This window comes from Denticeps clupeoides, chromosome 9 (genome assembly GCF_900700375.1).
Source record: "Denticeps clupeoides chromosome 9, fDenClu1.1, whole genome shotgun sequence".
Lineage (NCBI taxonomy): Eukaryota > Metazoa > Chordata > Actinopteri > Clupeiformes > Denticipitidae > Denticeps > Denticeps clupeoides.
Window position 1 is genome coordinate 19,606,642 of NC_041715.1, and position 22,950 is coordinate 19,629,591.

The window sequence follows — 22,950 nt, forward strand, 5'->3', positions numbered from 1 at the left end:
TTATCCCTCCACCTCTGCCTAATGAAATACATCGCACTGCCTAATGAAATACGCTGCAGAGCAAGTCTCGCCTAATCGAGGCCAATTAGTTCCTTAATTCTTCAATTTCCTCCGGAGTGCTGAGGCATTTCCCAGGACGTGATGTGTGATGCTGTCCTGCCATCTGGAACGGGCCATTTGCATGTCGAAGGCAGAGCCCAGAGTCGCTGTCACTCATAATCACATCAGCTGAACGGCCTCAATACAGCCACTTCTGCACAGCCAAGAGTAAAGGTGCAGCACTGAGAGCTAATTCACCTCAACAGACCTGTCCCTGATCATCCGGTGTGAGGATCCTTGGGGGTAAACTCTGCCGTGTTAAGACATGTTTTGGAATCAACAACACTGAAGCTGTGAAATCAATCTTTTGCACATCAGCGTACATAACCCAGTCTGGTGCACACTGTGTCTATTCTCACACATCCTCTCAAACAGACACACACACACACACACACACACACACACACACACAAAGAGGCCACCCACAGTCTCTCACACATTCAGACATTTATAGGTAATCATACCAGCTCTTCCACTATATTGTGGATGTAGGCTAATACTCAATTAATGTATTGAACAATCATAATAAGACCATTTTTTTCTGATTAACACTGGTTCTCTAGTAAGAAGTGCAATTACACACACAGACACACACACACACACATACAGGCAAGAATAATTTTTATAATATTCCAATAATATTCATTTATACCCAGTGTGTGCCATTCTTTGGGGTGACCTTTAGCTCATTCACTGATTAAAGTCTTCAGTTCCCTTGGAGAGACACTTCAGCCAATCAGATTGCTTCATTAGTAAACTAATTAGAGAGCTCTGCAGAGAGGCTGCATTCACACCAAATAAGACTGGTCTCTCTGGACTAGAGCAACAGCACATTGAGAAAGGCCCTGCAAGATCTGCATGCTGTCGTAACTCCTATATAGCTTCACTAGAATCTGCAGATCTTCTCTGGCTTCTCTGATTCCTTCCCACATGCATCACATCCAGCTCTTTAACATAACAATCAATTTTCAACATCCAACATGATTTCAGTTCATATGTTTACACCAGTGCAATGTGTTTAAATGTGTCATAAGTGAGATGTGATGAGATGGAGTAGTAGAATATAATTATTTTCAGAGAACTCTGAGCTCTTCTGGGACCCTGACTTAGTGATGTATAAATGTAAAAATGTACAAGAACCATCAAGAACCATCTGTGGATGGAACTGGAAAAAAAGCTCCTGATATCCATTCCAAATCCAGCTGTGACAAGACTTCCCAAAAAGACCAGAAACTGTCACTAATGAAAACTTGCTTCGGTAAGTTATTTCAGTGTTTTTCATTTCCTGGAAATACATGCACAGGCCACGTAAATGCCAGTTTATGTAGTTTTTCATTGTTGATGTTATAAAATAAATGGACCATATGAAAAAATAAGGCAGATTGGAAGCACATTGAAAAATAAAATTACAGAAAAGCATAGAACTTAAATGTATGTCTAGCCATTAAATGAACCACTGTAATTTTCCATTCTAACAAATAAATCTTTACTTATATTTAGTCAGACAACTGGCCCTATCAAGACTGGACAAAGCGATTTCCCATCCATTCATATTCACCTGTGCTTTCCTGGGTGTCCATAGGCATGCTGCTTTGAAAATGAGTCAGACATATTGTGGGAGTGGTACTATCTGGCCAACTGGCCTATAAAAACTTGATCTGATGTCAGTAGCATAGTATTTTATTTGTATTAAATGTGATAAAAATGTGACAAAAAAAGGTTTTAACTTTTCATTAATGATTCATACACAGTGCTTTATAGAAACATTTACTGTAGCCAACCAGCTAGCACTGAGCCATTTTGTAACAAAATACCACTGTGTAGCTCAAAAGATATTCAAGTATAAAATACCACCAAGTATGCAAGAGGAATTAATGCAATCTCAGGGGCTTATTTTAAGATCCCGTGGCCAAAATGTCACCTCATTTACTAAATAATCAACTCCAGGGTCAATATTGTTATTGCATTCATTTGGCTCAAAATTGTATAAAGCACTGTCTGGAAGTATTTTGGACATCAACCAGATGAATGGGGAAAATTAAAAGTTGTCACTATCAAAGCAAGCAGCATGACAAAGTTAGCATTTGAAAGACCATCAGTCTGAATTATATGCCATGTGCTATCGCAATGTAGAGAAGACTGTTACTGGAGAATGGTCAGTAGAAAGCTGAATGTTTCTACAAGCTAATAGAGCTTTGAGAAATTGTATACATTTTACAATGTTAATGACCTTTTTCTATTTATTAGTTTTTTTCATTGTAATGTTTTGCTTTTTATTTTTTTTATATAAACCGTGTGGCATTTGCCAAGGCCCACAGCCTGCTAAAAAGATGGACGCTGGAATTTTTTTTTTTTTTTCAGATGAATCTTCTGTTGAATTACACCACAGTCGCTGCAAATATTGCAGATCTACTGGAGCCCGCATGGATCCGAGACTCACCCAGAAAACAGTGAAGTTTGCTGGTGGGAAAATCATGGTCTGGTGTTACATTCAGTATGGGGTGTGCGAGAAATCTTAGGTACCTTTTATATTCACAACCATTACAAAGGCTCCATCACATACTTCCATCTCCACATCAAAATTCCTCAAGGCGAAGAAGATCAAGATGCTCCAGGATTGGCCAGCCAAGTCACATGGATGGATCATTGAGCACGTGTGGGGTAGGATGAAAGAGGAAGCATGGAAGACGAAACCAAATAATTCTGATTAACTCTGGGAGGCATGCAAGACTGCTTTCTTTGCAATTCCTGATGACTTCATCAATAAATTGTATGACTCCTGCCAAACCACATGGATGCAGTCCTTCAAGCTCATGGAAGTCATACAAGATATTAATTTTGGATCTCACAGCACCACAACTTAATTTGCTGACATATTTTTGTATTTGCAGTAAATTTGTTCAATTTCTGTAAAGGCGACAAAACTTTTGTCTTGCCAAAATTTGACCTTTCTGTTTTGATTAAATGACAAATCCTTTTTCAAAGAAACTAATTCATTTCAATGCATTAAACATAATTTGGTAGGGTTTTAGTTTTTCATATGAGCTATTTCTAACACCAATTTATTAATTAAAAGTCAGGTTAATAGCAGGTGTTTCTAAAAAATAGATAAGTGACAAGAATTTTGTCAGGGACTATACACTTCCAGCCTGATAACATACTGACCATTTTACGCATCAAAACAGACTGTATTGAGTGCACTGACTGGAAAATGTTTATAGAGGCTGCAACCAACACCATCAACTGGGAGTACAAAACCTTAGTAAACAGCTACCACAGCAAAGGCATGAGTTTAAGTTTTTCAGTTTTTTTGGTGATGGTGGTGCATTGAGAGCTCTGACTGCTTGTGGGAAGAAGCTCTTGCAGTGTCTGGCAGTTACAGTTCTGGCATCAGGTGACACCAGGGCCTGGACCCTGCTTTCCACAGCAGTCAGAGCACATGGAGGTCTTCTGATAAGTCTTATTGTGTGTCAGCATGATGAAGCTGGAAGAGTTATTTCCGAATGTAGACATGGACATAATTTTCCCAGATGTCCATGTGTCTTTTTTGGAGCACTGCAAAACAGAAGAGTACAAAAAAGCAGCACTGTGGAAACGAAGAGGCTGCTGCAACCTACTGTCATGCCACCATCTTACTAGAAGACCTGCTGCCATCTTACCAGAAGACCCGCCATCTTACAGAGGAGATCTGTAGAGAAGGTGTCCATGTTTCCCCTGACGATTTTGGAGGTGGGGAGTACAGGCGAATTTGTGCGGCCGGACCTCGATGGCCTACGAGACCTACTGTGGGGTCAAGGAGACCCGTCACACATTTCAGTGCTCCCGGCGAGAACCAAAACGTGGAGACCTGAGCAGTGAGCAACTGTTTAAGTTTAAAGTGAAGTGATTGTCACATGTGATACACAGTAGCACAGCACACGGTGCACACAGTGAAATTTGTCCTCTGCATTTAACCCATCACCCTGAGTGAACAGTGGGCAGCCATGACAGGCACCTGGGGAGCAGTGTTTTGCTCAGTGGCACCTTGGTGGATCGGGATTTGAACCGGCAACCTTCTGATTACAGGGCCGCTTCCTGAACTGCTAGGCCACCACTGCTCCCGATGGTCACTGTGGATGGCAGACAGGATGCCGGTCCCCCGCGAATGGGCCGTGCTTTGGGCTGTTTTCATGGGCTGTTTTGGGTGGCACGCCGGGAGTCATGCTTAGGAGGGAGGGTACTGTCATGATCCGAGTCCGGAGTTGTTATTGTGTTTCCTGATCATGTTCGCCTGTGTCTGATTGTATAAAGCTGCCCTGTTCATGTCTGTTCGAGGTCGGGTCATAGTTTGGTGATGTTTTCCCTCTTCTGTGGCCATGTATTAGACCCCTGTCTTGTGACGTCGCATGCATACATCCTTCCTTGCCATCGTTCCAGATCTACTGCCTCGCCATGTCCAACCAGCGTCCATACACCCCAAAATAAATAAAAAAATGTAAATAAAATGCAAAGCAATGGGACATGTCTGGTTCTGACATGTTCTAGAGAAATCCAACTAAAGTAATTGTGTGTGCTTCTCAGGAATCCCATTGCAGTGCTCTGGCTGGACCAGCCACTGAAAGCATTGAGTTGGTTGCAAGCTGCAGCTTCACTGATTGCAAAGGCAATGATCAGCTGGTGTCTATTATGCATGTCATATTATCAATAATCAATATAATGATTACTTACTGCCATGGATTTTTTTTATCAATGTGTATTTGAAACATTGATGAGATTTTGAGGTGTTCCTATGTACCCACATTTAAATCACATGTGTAAAATGTGCACATTCATTTTCACATACTTTAGAACAATAAGTTTAAGAGACTACAAGTGGTAAATTGCATTGTATAGTAAGTTATTTAGTTTGATCACCTGACAACTTGTTTGCATGTTCACAATTGGGCAGCTCTATCCAGTGTTACCTTATTATGAAACTGAAGGCCAATAACAATTTGACATGCCTGATATCCTTATATATAATAAACCAATGTAATAAATATAAATATGCTTATATATGATCAATAATCATTTGAGAATGTTTGTTTTTTTATACATCAATCGCAAGACTAGTGTCGAGACTGGTTTACCAGAGTGATTTGGATGGAGAATGGCCAACCAACTCACACCACTAACACTTGAACCCTTTCCTGGGATATTTATGTATTTGAAAAGACCATTTACTGCTGCTCAAAACTGCAAGTAATTTGGCCTTCACAAAAAGTGTTTGTTAATTAAAAAGACACAGCTGCTCTGGATTCAGATAAGAAAAGTATGGAAAGGAACTGAAGAGAATGAACATTGACAGTAAGAGTTTTGGTTGTGGTCACTGCAGTCCTGGTGCGTCCGGAGAGGCTGAGCAGGGCTGTTTATGAGCCGAGAGCTGCTGTCACTCACAGCATGAACACGCTGACCACAGAGCAGGATGGAGCAGGGGGAAACGGGTACAGTCTTGGGACTTGATTAGGCACTTGACTGCCCGTCCACACAAACACACACAGGGAAGAAAACACGTTCACTATATTTAGTGTGGAGCCCCAGGACACTGCTGCTCTGTTCAGTTCACTGACTGCACTGGAATCAGAGAGCTAACTGATTAGGACTTTGAAATGAGTGCAACCCCCAAAAAGCCAGAATGCATCTCTCTTGTCTGAGAAGGTCAACATAATTCAAAATTAAACAAACTCTCCTCCATTCCCTGCATTTATTCTATGCAGATACTCGAATACTAAAATAATGTTACACTGTACTACATAATCGCTCTGGATAAGGGCGTCTGATAAATGCTGTAAATGTAAATATATGTGTGTAGTGATGTAAAAGCCAAGTTGACAAAATAACATAATCTGCACTTCCTCAAAAAATTTCCTTGAAGGTCCTCTGACATGAACATTTGTTTTTGCTTTTATGTTGGTCTTGTTGGTCCCCTAATACTGTATCTGAAGTCTCTTTTTCCGAACATCAGCCGTGGTGCAGAATTACAGCCGCTTTGATCCAGTCCCACAATGAGATTTCCCAGGATGTGCCATTTCAGTGTCTGTAACTTTAAATGGTAATGAGGAGGAGAGAGGTGGGATGAGGAGAAGAGCGGCCTATAGAAGTTGAGGGGGCAATTGCCATTCACCACCATTTACCAACCACAAGGTATGAGAAATGTGAGGTAACCTTTCCCCTTATCATGACATAAGGGGACAAATTACAGATCTGACTGTCTGAGCTGTCGCTCTCTGAAAGGCAACGCAGAATGGCCAAAGCACTCTTTACACCTATTGCCATATCTAACCACTACAGGACCATAGACCCGATGGGCAGTGGGGGCCTAGTGGTTTAGGAAGCGAGCCCATAATCAGAAGGTTGCAGGTTTGAATCGCGATCCGCCAAAACACCGTCCCCACACACTGCTCCCCGGGCGCCTGTCATGGCTGCCCACTGCTCACTAAGGGTGATGGTTAAATGCAGAGGACACATTTCATTGTGTGCACTATGTGCTGTGCTGCTGTGTATCAATCACTGTGACAATCACTTCACTTTCTTTCATAATGCAAGATGTTGCTGGCAAACCTGCAGATTACTTCCGGCAGATGAAGTAATTACTAGTCCATGCACATAGGAAGCTTCCTGGAATCAGCAAGCACTTAGATGGCTAAAAGGTCGGCCCACATGTTCCAAGTCTGTAGTCAGCAACTCAGCTGTCTTCTGTGTTCTATGTACACCGCAGCCAAACAAAGGCTGTAGCAAAAAATGATCTTACTCGTCAAAAATGTTTCTATAGGCTCTACATTCGTTTTACTGACATTCTTCGTATGCTTAATCTAATAAATGCTCACGCGTCATGATAATTTGTTCTGGCCAGGACGTAAGCCAGTAATTTCTCTTCCTCAGCAACCATCAATGGCCTTTTAAGCTAATAGGATTCAGCATTTTGCATAATCACTGTATGTTATTAACATCATTGACACCAAATGCACGGCTTGCAACATTGACACCACACCAAGGTGGAACTTAAGTTGGTAGAATCTATGCTGATGCCAAACATGCCTTACTGCACCCACTTTGGACACAGTTTGGAATTATGGAACGGAAGCAGACACGTTCAGACTGTATACACACAAGTGATTTCAGAAATCAACCACTGGATTTGGATTTGTAATCATCTGGGCAGCAGTCAAAACTGCTATGTAAATGACATACAAAAAATGTTGACGGTGAATAACTTGATCAAAACAAGAGAATTTTTTTTTTTTCATGTGGTACACACAGACAAATGACCTAATATACAGCACAAGACCACTTCTGCAGCAGTGGGGTTTTATGAAATGTAAAGTGAGGCTATTTCAAGGCCACTTCAAAAGCATGTCATCTATGGAAAGGTTACAAGGCACATCACACAGTACACTGATGTTCCCGATGCATGTTGTGTATTCCTGTGGTCTGATGTCTGCTTTTCACACAGGTTTTATGTCAATAGTCTCTGATGGTCATTATAACATATTGATTTGTGCTCCTGAAACCATTATTGGTGTCAGTGTCTGCTTGGGGGCTTTGTCTTAATGAAAGAATTATCTATAAGGAAGCATCGGAATCCTAGCAAACCCCAAGATTGAACACAACTGAACGTTTCTGGGACGTTCATTTGAAAATTCATATAATTCACCGTGGTCCTTGCACTATGTAGTTAATGCATCTTTACAGGAAATATAAAACTGTTCCTGATTTTCTGTTACAGTGGTATACGGCTACAATACTATCAGTCTGTTTTACATTATTTTACCTAGTCAACAACCATCAGGGGCTTTTCAGCTGAAAGCACATCAGACTTGCGTACTGTATATGCATTACAAATATTCAAAACGGCTTCATTTATGTCGTATTTAATTATGTTTTTCCATCCATTAAAATCTGTTCTGAGAGGGGCTCCGCTGAACGGATCTTTAATCCTGGATATCTCCTCACCTTTCTCTCGCGTCGGCTGGGACTCGGCCGTGGAGAGGTGGTCTCCACAGGTGCTCCTGTTGAGGACGTCCAGGCTGAAGTTGGTGGTTCCGTTCCCGGCCGCGCATTCCGAGAGGTTCTGGAAGTCCATGGTGTCCGATGCAGCGGATTAAGCTCAAAAGCTTAAACGGTTGATTGATTTGTGAGTTTGTTCGATTATTGTGCGCTCAGAAATATCGCTGAGTTCTTCATCGGTCAACTTGTGAGCATTTCTGCGGGCGAACAACGTGATGAGCACGGGGTGGTGAATCCGAGACGCCGTCGCGGTCCCGGAGCTCCCGGTGCGTCAGCGGGGAGGATGGGGGACGGTCTGGAGAGATGCGCGGGGCCACGGCGTCGCTGGGACGCGGAGAGCCGCTCCTCCGCTGCGTTGTGAACGGCGAGTTGTGCTGGGGCGCCATCTAGCGGTCGCAACGAGCGGCGGGGGTGTCATTTCACATCCACAAAGGGTCAGATTAATATAGCAAGTTATGACGATAGCATTTTCTTCATTTACTTAATGAATCTTGTGGTGATGACATATACATAGCATGTCACTACATCACCACCTTCTAATCTATATAGCATTATTAAAATAAGTACACTTCACCTTAACTGATGAAGGGAATTCTCTTGTGAATCAAAAGTGAAAGCGAAGTGATTGACACATGTGATACACAGCAGCACAGCACATGGTGCACACCCTGAGTTAGCAGTGGGCAGCTGTGACAGGCGCCCGGGGAGCAGTGTGTGGGGACGGTGCTTTGCTCAGTGGCACCTCAGTGGTACCTTAGCGGATCGGGATTCGAACTTCCTTAACCGCTAGGCCACCACTGACCCATAAGTTTGAATCATCATCTGAATAGGAAAATAACAATCACATATTTTGTGAGTGTTGGTAGAAAATGTACAGCTGTGTGTCGCACAAAGTCTGGAATGAGCAAAGAGGTCGTATGGTCTGATTTTCCAGATATTTACAGCATTTACTAGACGCTCTTATCCAGAGCGACTTACAATCAGAAGTTACAGGGACAGTCCCCCCCTGGAGCAACTTAGGGTTAAGTGTCTTGCTCAGGGACACAATGGTAGTAAGTGGGGTTTGAACCTGGGTCTTCTGGTTCATAGGCAAGCATGTTACCCACTAGGCTACTACAACCCGTTTTGCCACCCGTTTACCAGATTTACCAGGGCAGTGTATGCATAATTTTTTTTTTAACTTTACAGTTAGCAGCGTTACAGAGACAGCCCCCCTGGAGCAAGTGGGGTTTAAACCTGGCTCTTCTGGTTTGTAGGTGAGTGTGTTACTACCACCCTCCTGAACTTTTTGTGCACCTACACATGGATGCGGTGACAATAAACATCTGACTCTTGAAGTGAAATCGGTGTTTATGTCACAGGTCCATTACTGAAGTAATGAAGTAATGTCACCGTGTCTTTTTTTTTTCAGGAAGGTGGGTCATGTGACTATTCCAAAAATCAAGTAGTAGGTTGTACCTTTCATGTCTTCACAAGCTGAAAAGTTTAAAGATTCAACTGGTGCAAAACAGTTTCTGACAATGTTTCTTTTAATTGGCCATGACCAGTGGACTATCACATGGTACTCTGTGGGGGGAAACTAGAGGAAACTAAAACACATTTAGTGCTTATTTTCCATATGGCTGTAAACTAGAAAAATTAATGCATTGGGCCCATGAAACTGACAGCCAGAGTAGGGTTGACTTAGAGTGGTAATTAAGGACCTAATATGAAATCAATATGGAACCAAAAAAAATGCAATTATTGCTTTTTCTATAAACATATTGATAACCTGTTGAACGTGATTTCTTATCTTTTGAATAAAAGCGTGCCTTATTGAATTAGAGAGGAAAACATAATTAAAGAGTCACAAGAGTCATGACTAAATATTAGGGCTGTCAAAATGAATGCGTTAAACACTGCAAATAATCTATAAATAAATGCAGCTGCATTTTGTTTACTTACTGTGCATACAGTTGTGGCCAAAAGTTTTGAGAATGACACAAATACTGGTTTTCACAAAGTTTGCTGCTTCAGATATTTTAGATTGTCAGTTGTTTCTGTGGTGTAATGAAGTATAATTACAAGAATTTCTTTTGACAATTACATCAAGTTTAGTCAACGAGTCAATATTTGCAGTGGTGGCCCTTTTTTTAAAGACCCTGCAGTTCAGCCTGGCATGCTGTCAATTAACCTCTGGGCCTAATCCTGACTGATGGAACCCATTCCTTCATAATCAGAGTTTGTCAGAATTTGTGGGTTTTTTGTTTGCCCAACTGTCTCTTTAGGACCAACCTCATGTTCTCAATTGGATTAAGGGCGTTTCCTTGCCATGGATCCAATGTTTTGTTCCCTGAGCCACTTAATTATCACTTTGGCCTTATGGTGAAAAATGTCTTGTTCTTCACCAAATTGTTCTTGGATGGTTGGGAGAAGTTGTTGCTGGAGAATGTTTTGGTACCATTCTTTATTCATTTATTATTCTGAGGAAAAACTCCCTTGGATAAGAAGCAGCTTCACACACGAATGGTCTCAGGATGCTTTATTGTTGGCATGAGACAGGACTGATGGTAATGCTCACTTTTACCTCTCCAAACAATCATTTTTCCAGATGCCCCAAAACAATCGCAAAGGGGCTTCTTCAGAGAAAATGACTTCACCTCAGTCCTCAGCAGTCCAATCCCTGTACTTTTTGCAGAATATCAGTCTGTCCTTGATGTTTTTCTTGGAGAGAAGTGGCTTCTTTGATTTTAATTAATTACATCATCATGGCAAATTCATCTGACACTCTTAATAATAATCAAGAGGTTAAGTAGTCAAGAGCAAGTTCTGTCTTCAACAGATGGACTATACAGTCGATACTGACTATACACACACACACACACACACACACACACACATTTTATATATATATAAAATAGTAGCATTAGTAGCATTTGTGAGTTTTTCCACAAATGTGTATTAGTTTTTTATTCCTATTTATTAGTATGAATATGAGGGGACTCTGTACTCCCGGCATATGCTCTGCAGGTTGAGAAGCCTCGGTGGGGAGGATGGAGGAGAGCACAAGGGAATAAGGGTCTACAGATGCTCTGGGTGCAGAAGCACCTACGGAAATGTCATTAAACTAACAAAATCCCAATGAGGTATGTGCAGGAGGATACAACTAAACACACATATAACCATAACAGTTTGAAAATAAATTTGATTTAATATCATTAGTGGTATAATGAGGGCTTACTTAATTTTTTAAGTTTATGGAACTATTTCAGCCTTGCTTTAATAATTTTACACTTCGTTTTATGATTGTATGACATGTTTATGGCCACTAGGTGGAAGTAAATTTTTTCTCTGCAGGGTCCCTTTACTTGCATTAAGTATAAGGAAAGTGAAGCATGCTTCTTCGCCTTCACTGATCACTGCAGGCATGTTTCCTAAGATTGAATCTCGAGGTAAAGCCATGTCTCTCAAATTACACAAATGCATGCATGTTTTGTTGTTATAGAGACCAGTCTGGTAGAATGTGAATAGGTAAGCCACATTTTCCTTCAACGTACGTAAACTAAAAGGAATATAATATTTTCATTTGAGCTGGAAGACATCACGCTTTCAACATGCAAAGCATATGATATAGATGGTGTTGCATCTAAAAGCTAATTTGCAGTTGAATTTTGTGTCCACAGTGTTGCCTACAGAAATGTACACTGAGATCACACTGATATTCTTGTCAAGGGGACGACAGAAATACGGTGCCACCAAGCAACAGAGTCTGCTGTCTGTGGAGTAGCAACATGTAGTTCAATTTCATTTGACGTAAACAGGTTTGCCATATATTCATAGTACTGATGGTTTCTGTACAGAAACATGTATTAGACTACTTCAGGAGGACTACCTGCAAGGAGCACAACAAGTAATTATGGGGACGCCAATTTAGACTAAATAGATGGTTAAAAAAATTACACACAATTCCCCTTAGAATCTGTGTGACAAGAAAGTGACATTATTTATTTATAATCTGGCACAATTAAATAATGTTAATATAAATCAAATATTGTGGGGTGTCATATGGTACTTGCCCTCATTCTTGACCTTTGACCCTTAGACTTTGCCACAGGCTAAGTCAACGTTCACGTTCAATTTTATTTATTTATAATCCGAAGCTATACGAACACTTTGAAATGCGTTGTTGCTGTAAATAGTGAGGACCTAAGTGAGGAGTGACTTGTCGACTCCAGGCATCGTTCAGGAAAAAGATCCGATCATTGAACCGAATCATTCCCGAACGAGGCACGGCTACTTGTATGTTTTCGGCCGGGTCCGCGTTAGTGTTTCTCCGGAGCCGCGTTGCGTTAAAGACCGAGGCTTCATACTGCGTTTGAAAGGCGAGCGAAAGGGTTAAGGCTGAGAGAGCGTCGCCTCTCCCCCCGAACGGCGGTGGGCGGAGAGTTCGGACGCGAGCGGGGCACAGAACTTGTGGAGCCCAAACCGGAACCCCGCGGCCGCGCGGTCGGTGCTTGTGGCGATGCGGCGACGAGCGGCGTGAGCTGGCAGGCGAGCGGCCGGACGTCGGTGCTAGCGGCGCCTCGGGAGCGCGTTTTTTTTTCGATGCTTTGCTCCGGCTCGACGCGAGCCGGACGCGGGCTGCGGCCGCAGTGATTTGGACGGGCACGTTTCACCGAGACGCGAACATGAAGAAGGTCGGGCGCCGCGCCGCGCTCTGCTACGTGCTGCTCGGGATCTTTATTCACCGAGTTAAAGGTGAGACGCGTCTACCGGCGACGATTATTCCCGCAGAGACTTCGCTCTGCCGTCACTCGGTAAAAATGAACAACAGCAGTGGCTTTAGAACACGAGCATGCGAGATGCCCGCACTGGACGTGTTCCGCTATTGAGTCGCGGTGGAACATTAGTTGCTTTTCTGTTGTTACTTGTCGAAATGCACATTAAGTATAAAGAGCGGGATTTTTTTTTTGTATATGGTCACAAATGCAAATTCTATAACTGCCATCTCTTACTTGTAAACACTAGTAAGTCACTATTCTTGAATAATGAATAGGTGGAGTTGTACATGGTCAAAAGAAGGATGTGTGTGTATATAGTTTGTATTTGGTTCATTATCCTAATATAATGACCTTTTTTTACAACTTACCCAGTGCTTTTACTGTTTACACTTACGTCCCGAGTGTGAAGATTGCAGGAATAATTGTCTTCCTTTGCATTGACTATCTAAATTGCTGTTCGCTGCTGGACCGCTTGTTCACAGCATCTTGAGATCTCATGTCAGCACTTTCACCTTTCTGGGGTGCTTGTATGTGGACGGGCTGCTGATCTCGAGTCTCTTCCTTGGCCAGGCCTGAACGTGTGTGTGAGTGGCAGCGCCACTTCCTGTGCGGAATGCCTCCTCATCCACCCGAGCTGTGCCTGGTGCGCGCAGGAGGTAAGGCCATGTGCCGCTTTCACACCGTGTCCGATGCCGTATTTGTGGAGTTTCGTCTCACTTCTCTCTTTCGTGGGAACACGCACTTAGGAATTTGGCGCGGCTCGTACCCTGACGTCACGTTGCGATTTGAAGCAAAACCTGCAGAAGCGCGGCTGTGAGGCGCAGTTTGTCGAGAGCCCACGGAGCACCACGTCGGTCCAGAAGAGCAAGCCCCTGAGCTCCAAGGGTTCTGAACAGACCCAGTACGACGTGGTCCAGATCCACCCACAGATGGTGTCCCTCAGCCTCCGACCAGGTAAACTTCCTGACGTGGAGAGCACACACTTCGATGTGCACTAATTTTACTAGCATTGTTATTATCTGGGCCAGTAGTTTGTCCATAAAGTTAAAAAGAAATCAATAAAAGGACATCATATTATGCATAATATCAGGGTGGTAGTGGCCTAGTGGGTTAGACACTCGCCTATGAACCAGAAGACCCGGGTTCGAATCCCACTTACTACCATTGTGTCCCTGAGCAAGACACTTAAACCTAAATTGCTCCAGGGAGACTGTCCCTGTAAATACTGATTGTAAGTCGCTCTGGATAAGGGCGTCTGATAAATGCTGTAAATGTAATATGATGTGATAACTTCTCCACGACTTTGGGGAAAATAACTTCTCTTCGACCATCTGGCAGGTGACCAGGCTTCTTTTGAGGTGCAGGTTCGACCGGTGGAGGACTATCCCGTGGATCTCTACTACCTGATGGACCTTTCATTGTCAATGAACGACGACTTGGACAACATCCGCAACCTAGGCACCAAGCTGGCAGACAAGATGAGGCAGCTGACCAGCAACTTTCGCCTGGGTTTTGGCTCATTCGTGGACAAGAACGTATCCCCCTTCTCGTACACAGCACCCAAATACCAGGACAACCCCTGTAATGGGTGAGTTTTACATTTCCACTAATAAAGAATTACAAGTGGAACCGGTGCACTAGCCACTATCATTCAGGTCCAGTGATCGCAGTGTTGCCAGATTTTATATAGAAAACCAGCATCTGGTCTTTTCCAAGCAAACGGACAAAATTCCACATGACAACACAGAGCTGCTTTCCTGCAGCGGCGATTCACCAAAGTGGACCGTGTCTTTTCTGGTAACTGAAAGCAAAACCCAAGTGATCTGTTTCAAGGTGTAAAATACGTGCATGAAAAGAAAAGTATAAAGGTAAAAATAAGTGGAATGTGTACATGCATAATAGAGTAATTACGTGTCGTTCCCCCCCCACCCCCCCATTCAAGCCGAGTTGTGTGATTAGTAATTTGCTTATTGTTATTGTGCCATTTTTACGTTGCCTGTTATTTCTTCAATAAATAATGTATTGTCTTGTTGTAGTGTTATTATCATTAGTACTAGGAGAAATGGTTCTATAAGAATTCATCTGTCCTCGTGGAGTGATTCTTATGCAATGCCGGTCTGTTTTCAGAACAGAACAGCACTCCTTCTTGCTTTTGTTCATGAAGGAACATTTTCCCTCCTTATTAAAGAGCGGTTTTTGGGTTAATATTGAATCTGACGTGTTCAGAAGCTCGTGCGTCAGTTTTAACATGGCCTTCTAAAATGGAAAAGCCTATGCTGTGTGGCATTTATTCCCGTGAGACGATGCTGACTGACTGCTCTTACGCTTCAGCTCCCAAGTAGGTTATGCCCTGGCCTGCGTGCCAGACACTGACCTACAACCGCAAGCCGTTAATGCATGGCTGTTAGCTAGAGAGCGTTTCGTAGCTCACACCAATGCTGCATGGTGTAAAATAATCACATTCCACTGATCATGCCGATTAATGTTCAGGATCATATTTTTTTTTGTTTTATTAACCACAGGTACAAGCTTTTTCCCAAATGTGTGCCAACCTTCGGCTTCCGCCACCTCCTCTCTCTAACAGACAAGGTGGACCGCTTCAACGAGGAGGTGCTGAAGCAGATGGTATCGCGCAACAGAGATGCCCCAGAGGGGGGGTTCGATGCCATACTACAGGCGGCAGTTTGCAAGGTGAGCTCTTCTTTTCTCAGTTGTGTCTGGTTTGACTATTAGCCCGAGAGCAGAGATTGATCAGCAGCCGGCATGAGTGTCCATTTGCAAGACTAGAGGTCATATTTGTTCAGTCTAAACAAACAGCGGAACAACATCTGTCTATTTCCTGTAAAAAATAGGTTTTATGACAATTGATGTCTTACCGAAAGTGCTTTTATTTCACTGCATTCACTGCTAATATAGTGCATTTCAATGAAAGTGTGTTTGAAGCAGAGGTTGGGCTTGGCAATATGACATGAATATATATATTTTTTTTTTTTTACATATCTGTGTTAGTGGTCCCCTCATACTGTAGCTGATGTCTCTTTCCAAAATTCAGCCTTTGATCCAGTCCCACAATCAGATTTCGCCCGGAGGCGCTGTTTCGGTGTCTGTAGCTTTAAATGTTAATGAGGACTGAGGCAGGACCACAATGTTTGGCGCAAACAGGAAGTGGCGTCAGCATTTTTCCACAAAAAAATAACTCAACCCATTATTTCTTCAGAGGCTTGCGTGTTTGAAGTAATAAAAATTAATTTGTGCTCATTTTGACATCCAACCACCAAGAAACTGATACTTCAAACGTTTGGATGCCATGACGGTCGGTGGAGATAATGTTTAAATTGTCCTGGATAGCAAAGCGTGAGAAACAGGAGGTAACCTTTCCCATTATGATGTCATAAGGGGACAAATTCCAGATCTGACAATCTGAGCTGCCGCTCTCTGAACGGTGAAGCAGAATGAGAAAAGGACTTCACACCAATCACCAATCGTTTCTAGCCACTGCATGACTTTAGACAGACATTTTCATGTCATGGGACCTTTTAAAGCTCTCTTAAAGGTGCAGTGTTCAATATTTCTGCATTCACCAGTAAGCTGCTTCACAAGAAAAATCAGACTACAGCTTCCTGGTTTGACTTGCTTCTTGCTATGACTATTTTATTTGGATGAGCCACTTCAGTGTGATTTGGGTCTTTTGAGGAGATTCACGGTTCATGAATGATGTTTTGTATCCTTACGGCAGGAGCGAATTGGCTGGAGGAAAGAGGCCTACCACCTTCTCGTTTTTGCCACTGATGACGTCCCCCACCTGGCCCTTGATGGCAAGCTGGGTGGCCTGGTTCAGCCTCATGATGGTCAGTGTCACTTGAATGGCAAGAATGAGTACAGCGCCTCTGACCAGATGGTAAGATATGTCGTCTTCACCCATAACTATTAGCTGGACAGCATGATGACCTGCAAATCAAGCGCAGACAGGAACACATTTTCCAACCTTCAGTCTGCACTGACGTGTCATGTGACACATTTTATAGTGTAGGCAGTTAAAGCTTTAGAAAAGCTTTACTAGAAAAATTGTCACTTGACACGTCAGTGCAGACTGAAGGTTGGAAGAAGTAAAAAGTATCGCAGGTCATCATGCGTAGCAGATGTGGCATTTTTGCCAGCTGTTTGTTTGCTTTACACTCACTCTGTCCCTGTTAGCCTGCCTACCCAGCTGCACTCCAAATGACTTTGGAGGAAACGTCATTATTGGCTAATTGGTGCTTTTGCACTGCATAAATTCTGGGGCTTTAATTTTCTCAGCAGGTTCACAGGCAGGTTACGTTTAACAGGGGACCACATCAAATTAAAGACACACAGGAACCACACAAATAAATAGCATTCTGTCATGTGCCCTATAAATAGCGATGACATTTAATGAGAATTTATTTCAGAAGCATGAAAAACACACTTCTTCCACTTCCATTTTTATAAATGCAAGTACCTGAGCTCAGCGGAGTGCATCTGTAAAGAGGTCTGCTTCCTCCACAACAATATACATTTGTGCAGTAGAATCCACAGAGAGGTTCAGGTTTAAACATTTGTTTTCTACAATAATTCATTTCTAATATTCAAGAAAAAAAGGTATCACAGGTATCGATAATATCAGTTTTACATCTGTCGGTTCACAGAAATCTCTGACGACGACATTTTTAAACGGGCACTGCAGCAGGCAACCGGGCCCAATGTTTACACTTTAAATTCTGCAGCACCAAGCTTGCTAGAAAATGCAAAAAGCAAGAGCACCGAAAGTGAAGTGTGGAATGCGCCCGTTTGCAAGAAGTTGTCAGCGAGCAGCACAACAAATTTAGCAAAACATTTGAAACAACACAACTCTGAATTAGAGTTTCCGAGTGGGGAGTAAAGTTGTTTAAATGTAAGTAAGTTAAGTATATGAATGGCTGCGTCTTCTCTCCATGTTTTAAAATGATCTAATTGCACTTTTGCGGCATGAGAAGCAAGAAGTGCTTTTTTGTTTGGCTTAAAAGCATTGATTTAAAACATCATTCATTTCTTTAAAAATGTCATATTTTTTTCTCCCCCTGTAGAATGGACTATATCCTTGGTATCAGTATCGAGTTTGAAATTTCAGTATCACGACAAGCCTAATGACTAATATCCTCCAAAACCATATCAATCACACTAGAGGAAACATGCTGCTCTGACCTGCTCTCCTTGGCGGAGGAACAATGTTTAACAAATTAAAACAGTGACAAGAACGCATGAAGGGCATGATCACTACATACCTCACCCTGAGTAAAATGTGTAGATTTTGGCCATTATCCACCATTTTAGACCAAGAAAGGGAGTCTTTAGAGCCTTCTGCACCGTTTGGAAAGGAAACGGTAAATAGGTATATTGCGAAGACCATAGGGGTTATTGGAAAGAGCAACACCTTGCAGCAGTTTCCTGTCTGGAAATGTCACACCAGAGGACGATGCATTGCATATTCTTATCACATTTTCTTTGTGTGTGTGTGTGTGTCTTGCCACAGGACTACCCATCTCTTGCGCTTCTTGGAGAGAAACTGGCTGAGAACAACATCTTCTTGATCTTTGCAGTCACCAAACGGCACTATGTTTTGTACAAGGTGATTTGGTCTGTATTTTTGTCTTTACTGTATTACAGTGGGGCAAAAAAGTATTTAGTCAGCCACCAATCGTGCAAGTTCTACCACTTAAAAAGATGAGAGGCCTGTCATTTTCATCATAGGTATACCTCAACTATGAGAGACAAAATGAGAAATTTGGAGTGTGACTGAGGTTGTGGACAGGTGCCATTTATACTGATAATGAGTTGAAACAGATGCCATTAATACATGTAATGAGTGCAGGACAGAGGAGCCTTTTACAGAAGAAGTTATTGGTCTGTGAGAGTCAGAAATTTTGCTTGTTTGTTAGTGACCAAATACTAATTTTCCACCATAATTTGCAAATAAATTCTTTAAAAATCAGAGGATGTGATTTTCTGGATTATTGTTTCTCATTTTGTCTCTCATAGTTGAGATATACCTATGATGAAAATTACAGGCCTCTCTCATCTTTTTAAGTGGTAGAACTTGGTGGCTGACTAAATACTTTTTTGCCCCATGTATGCCATGCTATTGTCTGAGTACATGGCTGTGTTTGGTTCTGTAAATGGTTCCCTCACCATCATTTCTTTGCTTTATCTGATTCTTGAAGAATCTCACACTGCTTATACCTGGAACCACGGTGGAAATATTGGACCAGGACTCCAAGAATGTGTTCCAGCTCATAATCAATGCCTACAGTGTGAGTATTCGGTTTGTTGGTCACTATCTTGAACCTGTGCTGGTGGGCAGATCCTTTGCAGCATCCATTGAAGCTGGTTGTTGAATCCACTTTATACGTTGTGAAACCCTTCTGTTGTGGGATAAAATAAACTGAGCTGGCGGCTTGTGGAGCACCGCAGCATGGTTGGGTGGTAGCCCATCAGTCAACTCTGAGTGTTTTCCAGCCCCTCCGCGCTCCACCATTCTAAATGCTGTCCAGTTAGACCATCTGATCCACAATCCCTCATGATTACTTTCTAAACCATGTTCAGCACACTTTTTATGACACATTTTAATAACCCCCTTTTTTTTTTTTTTAACCAACCAATCACCAACCAACCAGTAGAACATAAAATGATTTTCTAATATGGATAGAAAAGTCACTGAATGCATTATCAGAATTGATATCTTCACCAATATTTGATATCTTTATTAGTCACTTAATATCTTCTTAGTGTCTGTGTTACCCATCACTTAATATGCTATGCTTTATATATAATTTTTATAATGATTTACAATGATATATCTGTCTATCCAAGGAGGCCTGCCACAGAGTAAACAAAGTTCAGACAGTAAAACAAAGTTCTGTCCTCTTCGCGGTACGCTGATCGTAGCATGCGGCATGCTTGCTCAGCGCAAAAATAGGCATGGGTTTTCTAAAGTCCCGGTTAGACGATAATGTGGCCTTGTAGATGTCTGGACACTCACAGACTGATAAGATCAGCTTTTCCTCCATTCCCACTCTGTGTGTTTCGAAGGGGAAGTGCGAACGCTGCCCTTTGTGATGCTTTTATTCTATTGGTCACCCGAAAACAAATTTCAACTTCAACCAAGGCAGGGCAGGGTTACTTACTTACTTACTGCCATTGTGTCCCTGAGCAAGTCACTTAACCCTGAGTTGCTCCAGGGAGACTGTCCCTGTAACTGATTGTAAGTCGCTCTGGATAAGGGCGTCTGATAAATGCTGTAAATGTTAAAGAAGTGTGTGAAACTCCTGCATGTGGATCTTTATCTGCTCAGCGCTTTTGTCTGAAGATTAATCATGCCCCATTTTCTGATGACTTGGCTCTCTGAAGAACTTATATAACAGGAAACCATTAAGGGTCTGGGTTGATCTGTGGGATGATCTGAATATGTCCGTTTTGCTAAGAATGTTCTTTTACTTCTGCTCCTCTTCTGCACAGAGAACAATTGCCGCGTTTTTAGATGTCTACATTTTAGCGTAATAACTCCAGAAATAACCCAGTCTTTTTGTCTGTTTACTTTAAGTAATCAGAAGTATTTAAACAATTTGTAGGTTAGCTAGTGTTTCCAACTAAGATAAATACCTTCCCACAGAACTCTGTGTCTCTGTTAGCCCTGGCATTCCCACAGTCCAAATTGTGTCCTTTGAATCCGTCCCTATGGTGTTTGTGTGTTTTCCTAATATTCTGTTGTTGGAGAATAAAGATTGGAGTTGCTCCGCTGTCAAATGAGCAGATTGATTGTTCTTTTCTATGATATTCTGTGTATGAGTCTGAACTCGTGCAAGACTCACTGTTTAGACTGGGAGCTGCAGACAAAAACCAACCACGTGTCAGGAAAGAATTTATCTTTTTTTACTTTTGTTTTTTTTTTTTATTCAGGGGACAGACAGTGCTGCACACTAAATGTGACTATTTCAAAGGATTAGAGTTGCAACTGTGAGGGCTGGCCAGATAGAAAATGTGTTGGCTGAAAACTCACTATAACTCTGATTAATCACACTGTGTTCAATTCCTAATATTACAATCAAAAGCAAAGCAATTCCTAAACCAGACTTCAGAGATGTTTGCATTCTTGCCCATGGCTGCCAGTATAACCACAGGGTTTTAATGTTGGGAAACATAATAGGATGATGTATGTCATATTATTTTCCGACAGAAAACCAGGCCAAGTGTCTCAACGTTTGACCTCCTGTGCTCTGCACAAGGAGCTGCAGTAAAAGAACTCAGTTTAATCTCACTTTGTTGTGTCATACGAATCACACATTTGCACATCCTGTTCCTGCTAGCATTTGAGGATCATATTAAATATGGTTTTTCTTTTCATCGTTTCATCATTTGTAAACTCTTTGAATAACATCACATTTCTCTTAACTTCCTGGTCTTGAGTTTCTGTGCCTTTCAGGTGATTGATCATGATCTTTTTGTTTTTAGAATTTAACCGAATTAGAAATAAGGAAGGTCTGCTCTTACACTGTCGATATTGTGTGTGTGTGTGTGTGTGTGTAAGAGGACTTTTAGTTGCTCATTTTGCTTTTCAGAACCCAGCTGTGTGTTCTGTCTAGTGGACAGTCCTCTATTAAAAGATTTGTGCTGCTAATACCTGTTAATCCACTGGCTAACGCAGACAATGGGTAACGCAGCTCACCGGAGCTGCCGTATTACGAATTTCCATCTTACCGAGAGAGTTTGTTCAAGGGAGATTCATCTTTCTGTCCACCAGGTTTCAGGCCATCATCACAAACAACCTCCTTCACCCTTTTTTATATATATATATATATATGTGTTTGTGTGTACAGTACAGGCCAAAGTTTGGACACACCTTCTCATTCAATGTGTTTTCTTTATTTTCATGACCATTTACATTGGTGGATTCTCACTGAAGGCATCAAAACTACGAATGAACACATGTGGAGTTATGTACTTAACAAAAAAAGGTGAAATAAACGTTTTATATTCTAGTTTCTTGGCATTCTCTCGATGAGCTTCAAGAGGTCGTCACCTGAAATGGTTTCCAACAGTCTTGAAGGAGTTCCCAGAGGTGTTTAGCACTTGTTGGCCCCTTTGCCTTCACTCTGCGGTCCAGCTCACCCCAAACCATCTCGACTGGGTTCAGGTCCGGTGACTGTGGAGTACATAAGTACATAACTCCATATTCAGTGAGAATCTACCAATGAAAATAAAGAAAACATATTGAATGAGGAGGTTTGTCCAAACCTTTGGCCTGTACTGTATGTATGTATATATAAATACATATATATTGTTTACATATGTTCTGTGAGAGGTTTGTGTATGGCTTGTTTATGTCTTGTGTATAGCAACTTTATCTAAAAATTATTGTTGTTGCTGCAGAACATCAGGTCAAAAGTGGAGCTGAGTGTGTGGAACCACCCTGAGGACCTCAGCCTGGCTTTTACTGCCACCTGCACAGATGGCCGGCCCCAACCCGGCCTGCGAAAGTGCGCCGACCTCAAGATTGGAGACACGGTGAGTTCATTCATACACAACTCCTCTCTGAGTCCCCATATTCCAGCTACTATTCATAAACCCCAGAACTGTAGATCCAGCTGCTTCTTGTTCTCTTTAGCTCCTCTTCATTAGGAAAGGATTTACAGGTTTGTTCCCTGCAGAACAATATTGATTTGTCTAGACTTGTTCTATCCTGGATTTCTGGTCCTTTTGTGTTTGATGTAGCTTTCTGGGTGGAGAGATTTAGGACCCACCTTACTTGCATAAAAGATTTTTTTAGCTTTGTTGTGGATGGTGTCAGTTACCAGATGAAAGTGTCCGTGTGTTTCTGTGTGTGTAGAGATGGAGAAAGAGAGATTTAAGGAGATGATTAGAGTGTTTGTTTATCTCTGGACACTGTCGTGTTGTTTAATCTAAGGTCAGGAAGAGTTCTCCAGGCTGAAATCTTTTCATCGTCCTCCCCTTTTTTTTTCCCTGGATGTGATTAGTTCACCCAAATGTTTAGGCCTCTGACTGACAATTAATTTTT

At 42.1% G+C, this 22,950-nt stretch overlaps 2 protein-coding genes across 3 annotated transcripts in view; one reads left to right on the forward strand and one right to left on the reverse strand.

The window, feature by feature from the left end:
- Positions 1-8,408, reverse strand: part of cckbrb (cholecystokinin B receptor b) — a 28,234-nt gene extending 19,826 nt beyond the window's left edge. For both annotated transcript variants that reach the window (XM_028992124.1, XM_028992123.1), the window contains exon 1: positions 8,071-8,408. In XM_028992124.1, the coding sequence (XP_028847957.1) occupies positions 8,071-8,200 (130 nt within the window). In that variant the 5' untranslated portion in view covers positions 8,201-8,408. The remainder of the gene's footprint in view (positions 1-8,070) is intronic.
- Positions 8,409-12,389: 3,981 nt separating this feature from the next.
- itgb5 (integrin, beta 5) overlaps positions 12,390-22,950 on the forward strand; it is a 35,880-nt gene continuing 25,319 nt past the window's right edge. The window contains exons 1-9 of the mRNA XM_028991804.1: positions 12,390-12,861; positions 13,455-13,540; positions 13,631-13,838; positions 14,223-14,472; positions 15,407-15,575; positions 16,621-16,782; positions 18,412-18,507; positions 19,100-19,189; positions 22,305-22,439. Of these exons, the coding sequence (XP_028847637.1) occupies positions 12,792-12,861; positions 13,455-13,540; positions 13,631-13,838; positions 14,223-14,472; positions 15,407-15,575; positions 16,621-16,782; positions 18,412-18,507; positions 19,100-19,189; positions 22,305-22,439 (1,266 nt within the window). The 5' untranslated portion in view covers positions 12,390-12,791. The remainder of the gene's footprint in view (positions 12,862-13,454; positions 13,541-13,630; positions 13,839-14,222; positions 14,473-15,406; positions 15,576-16,620; positions 16,783-18,411; positions 18,508-19,099; positions 19,190-22,304; positions 22,440-22,950) is intronic.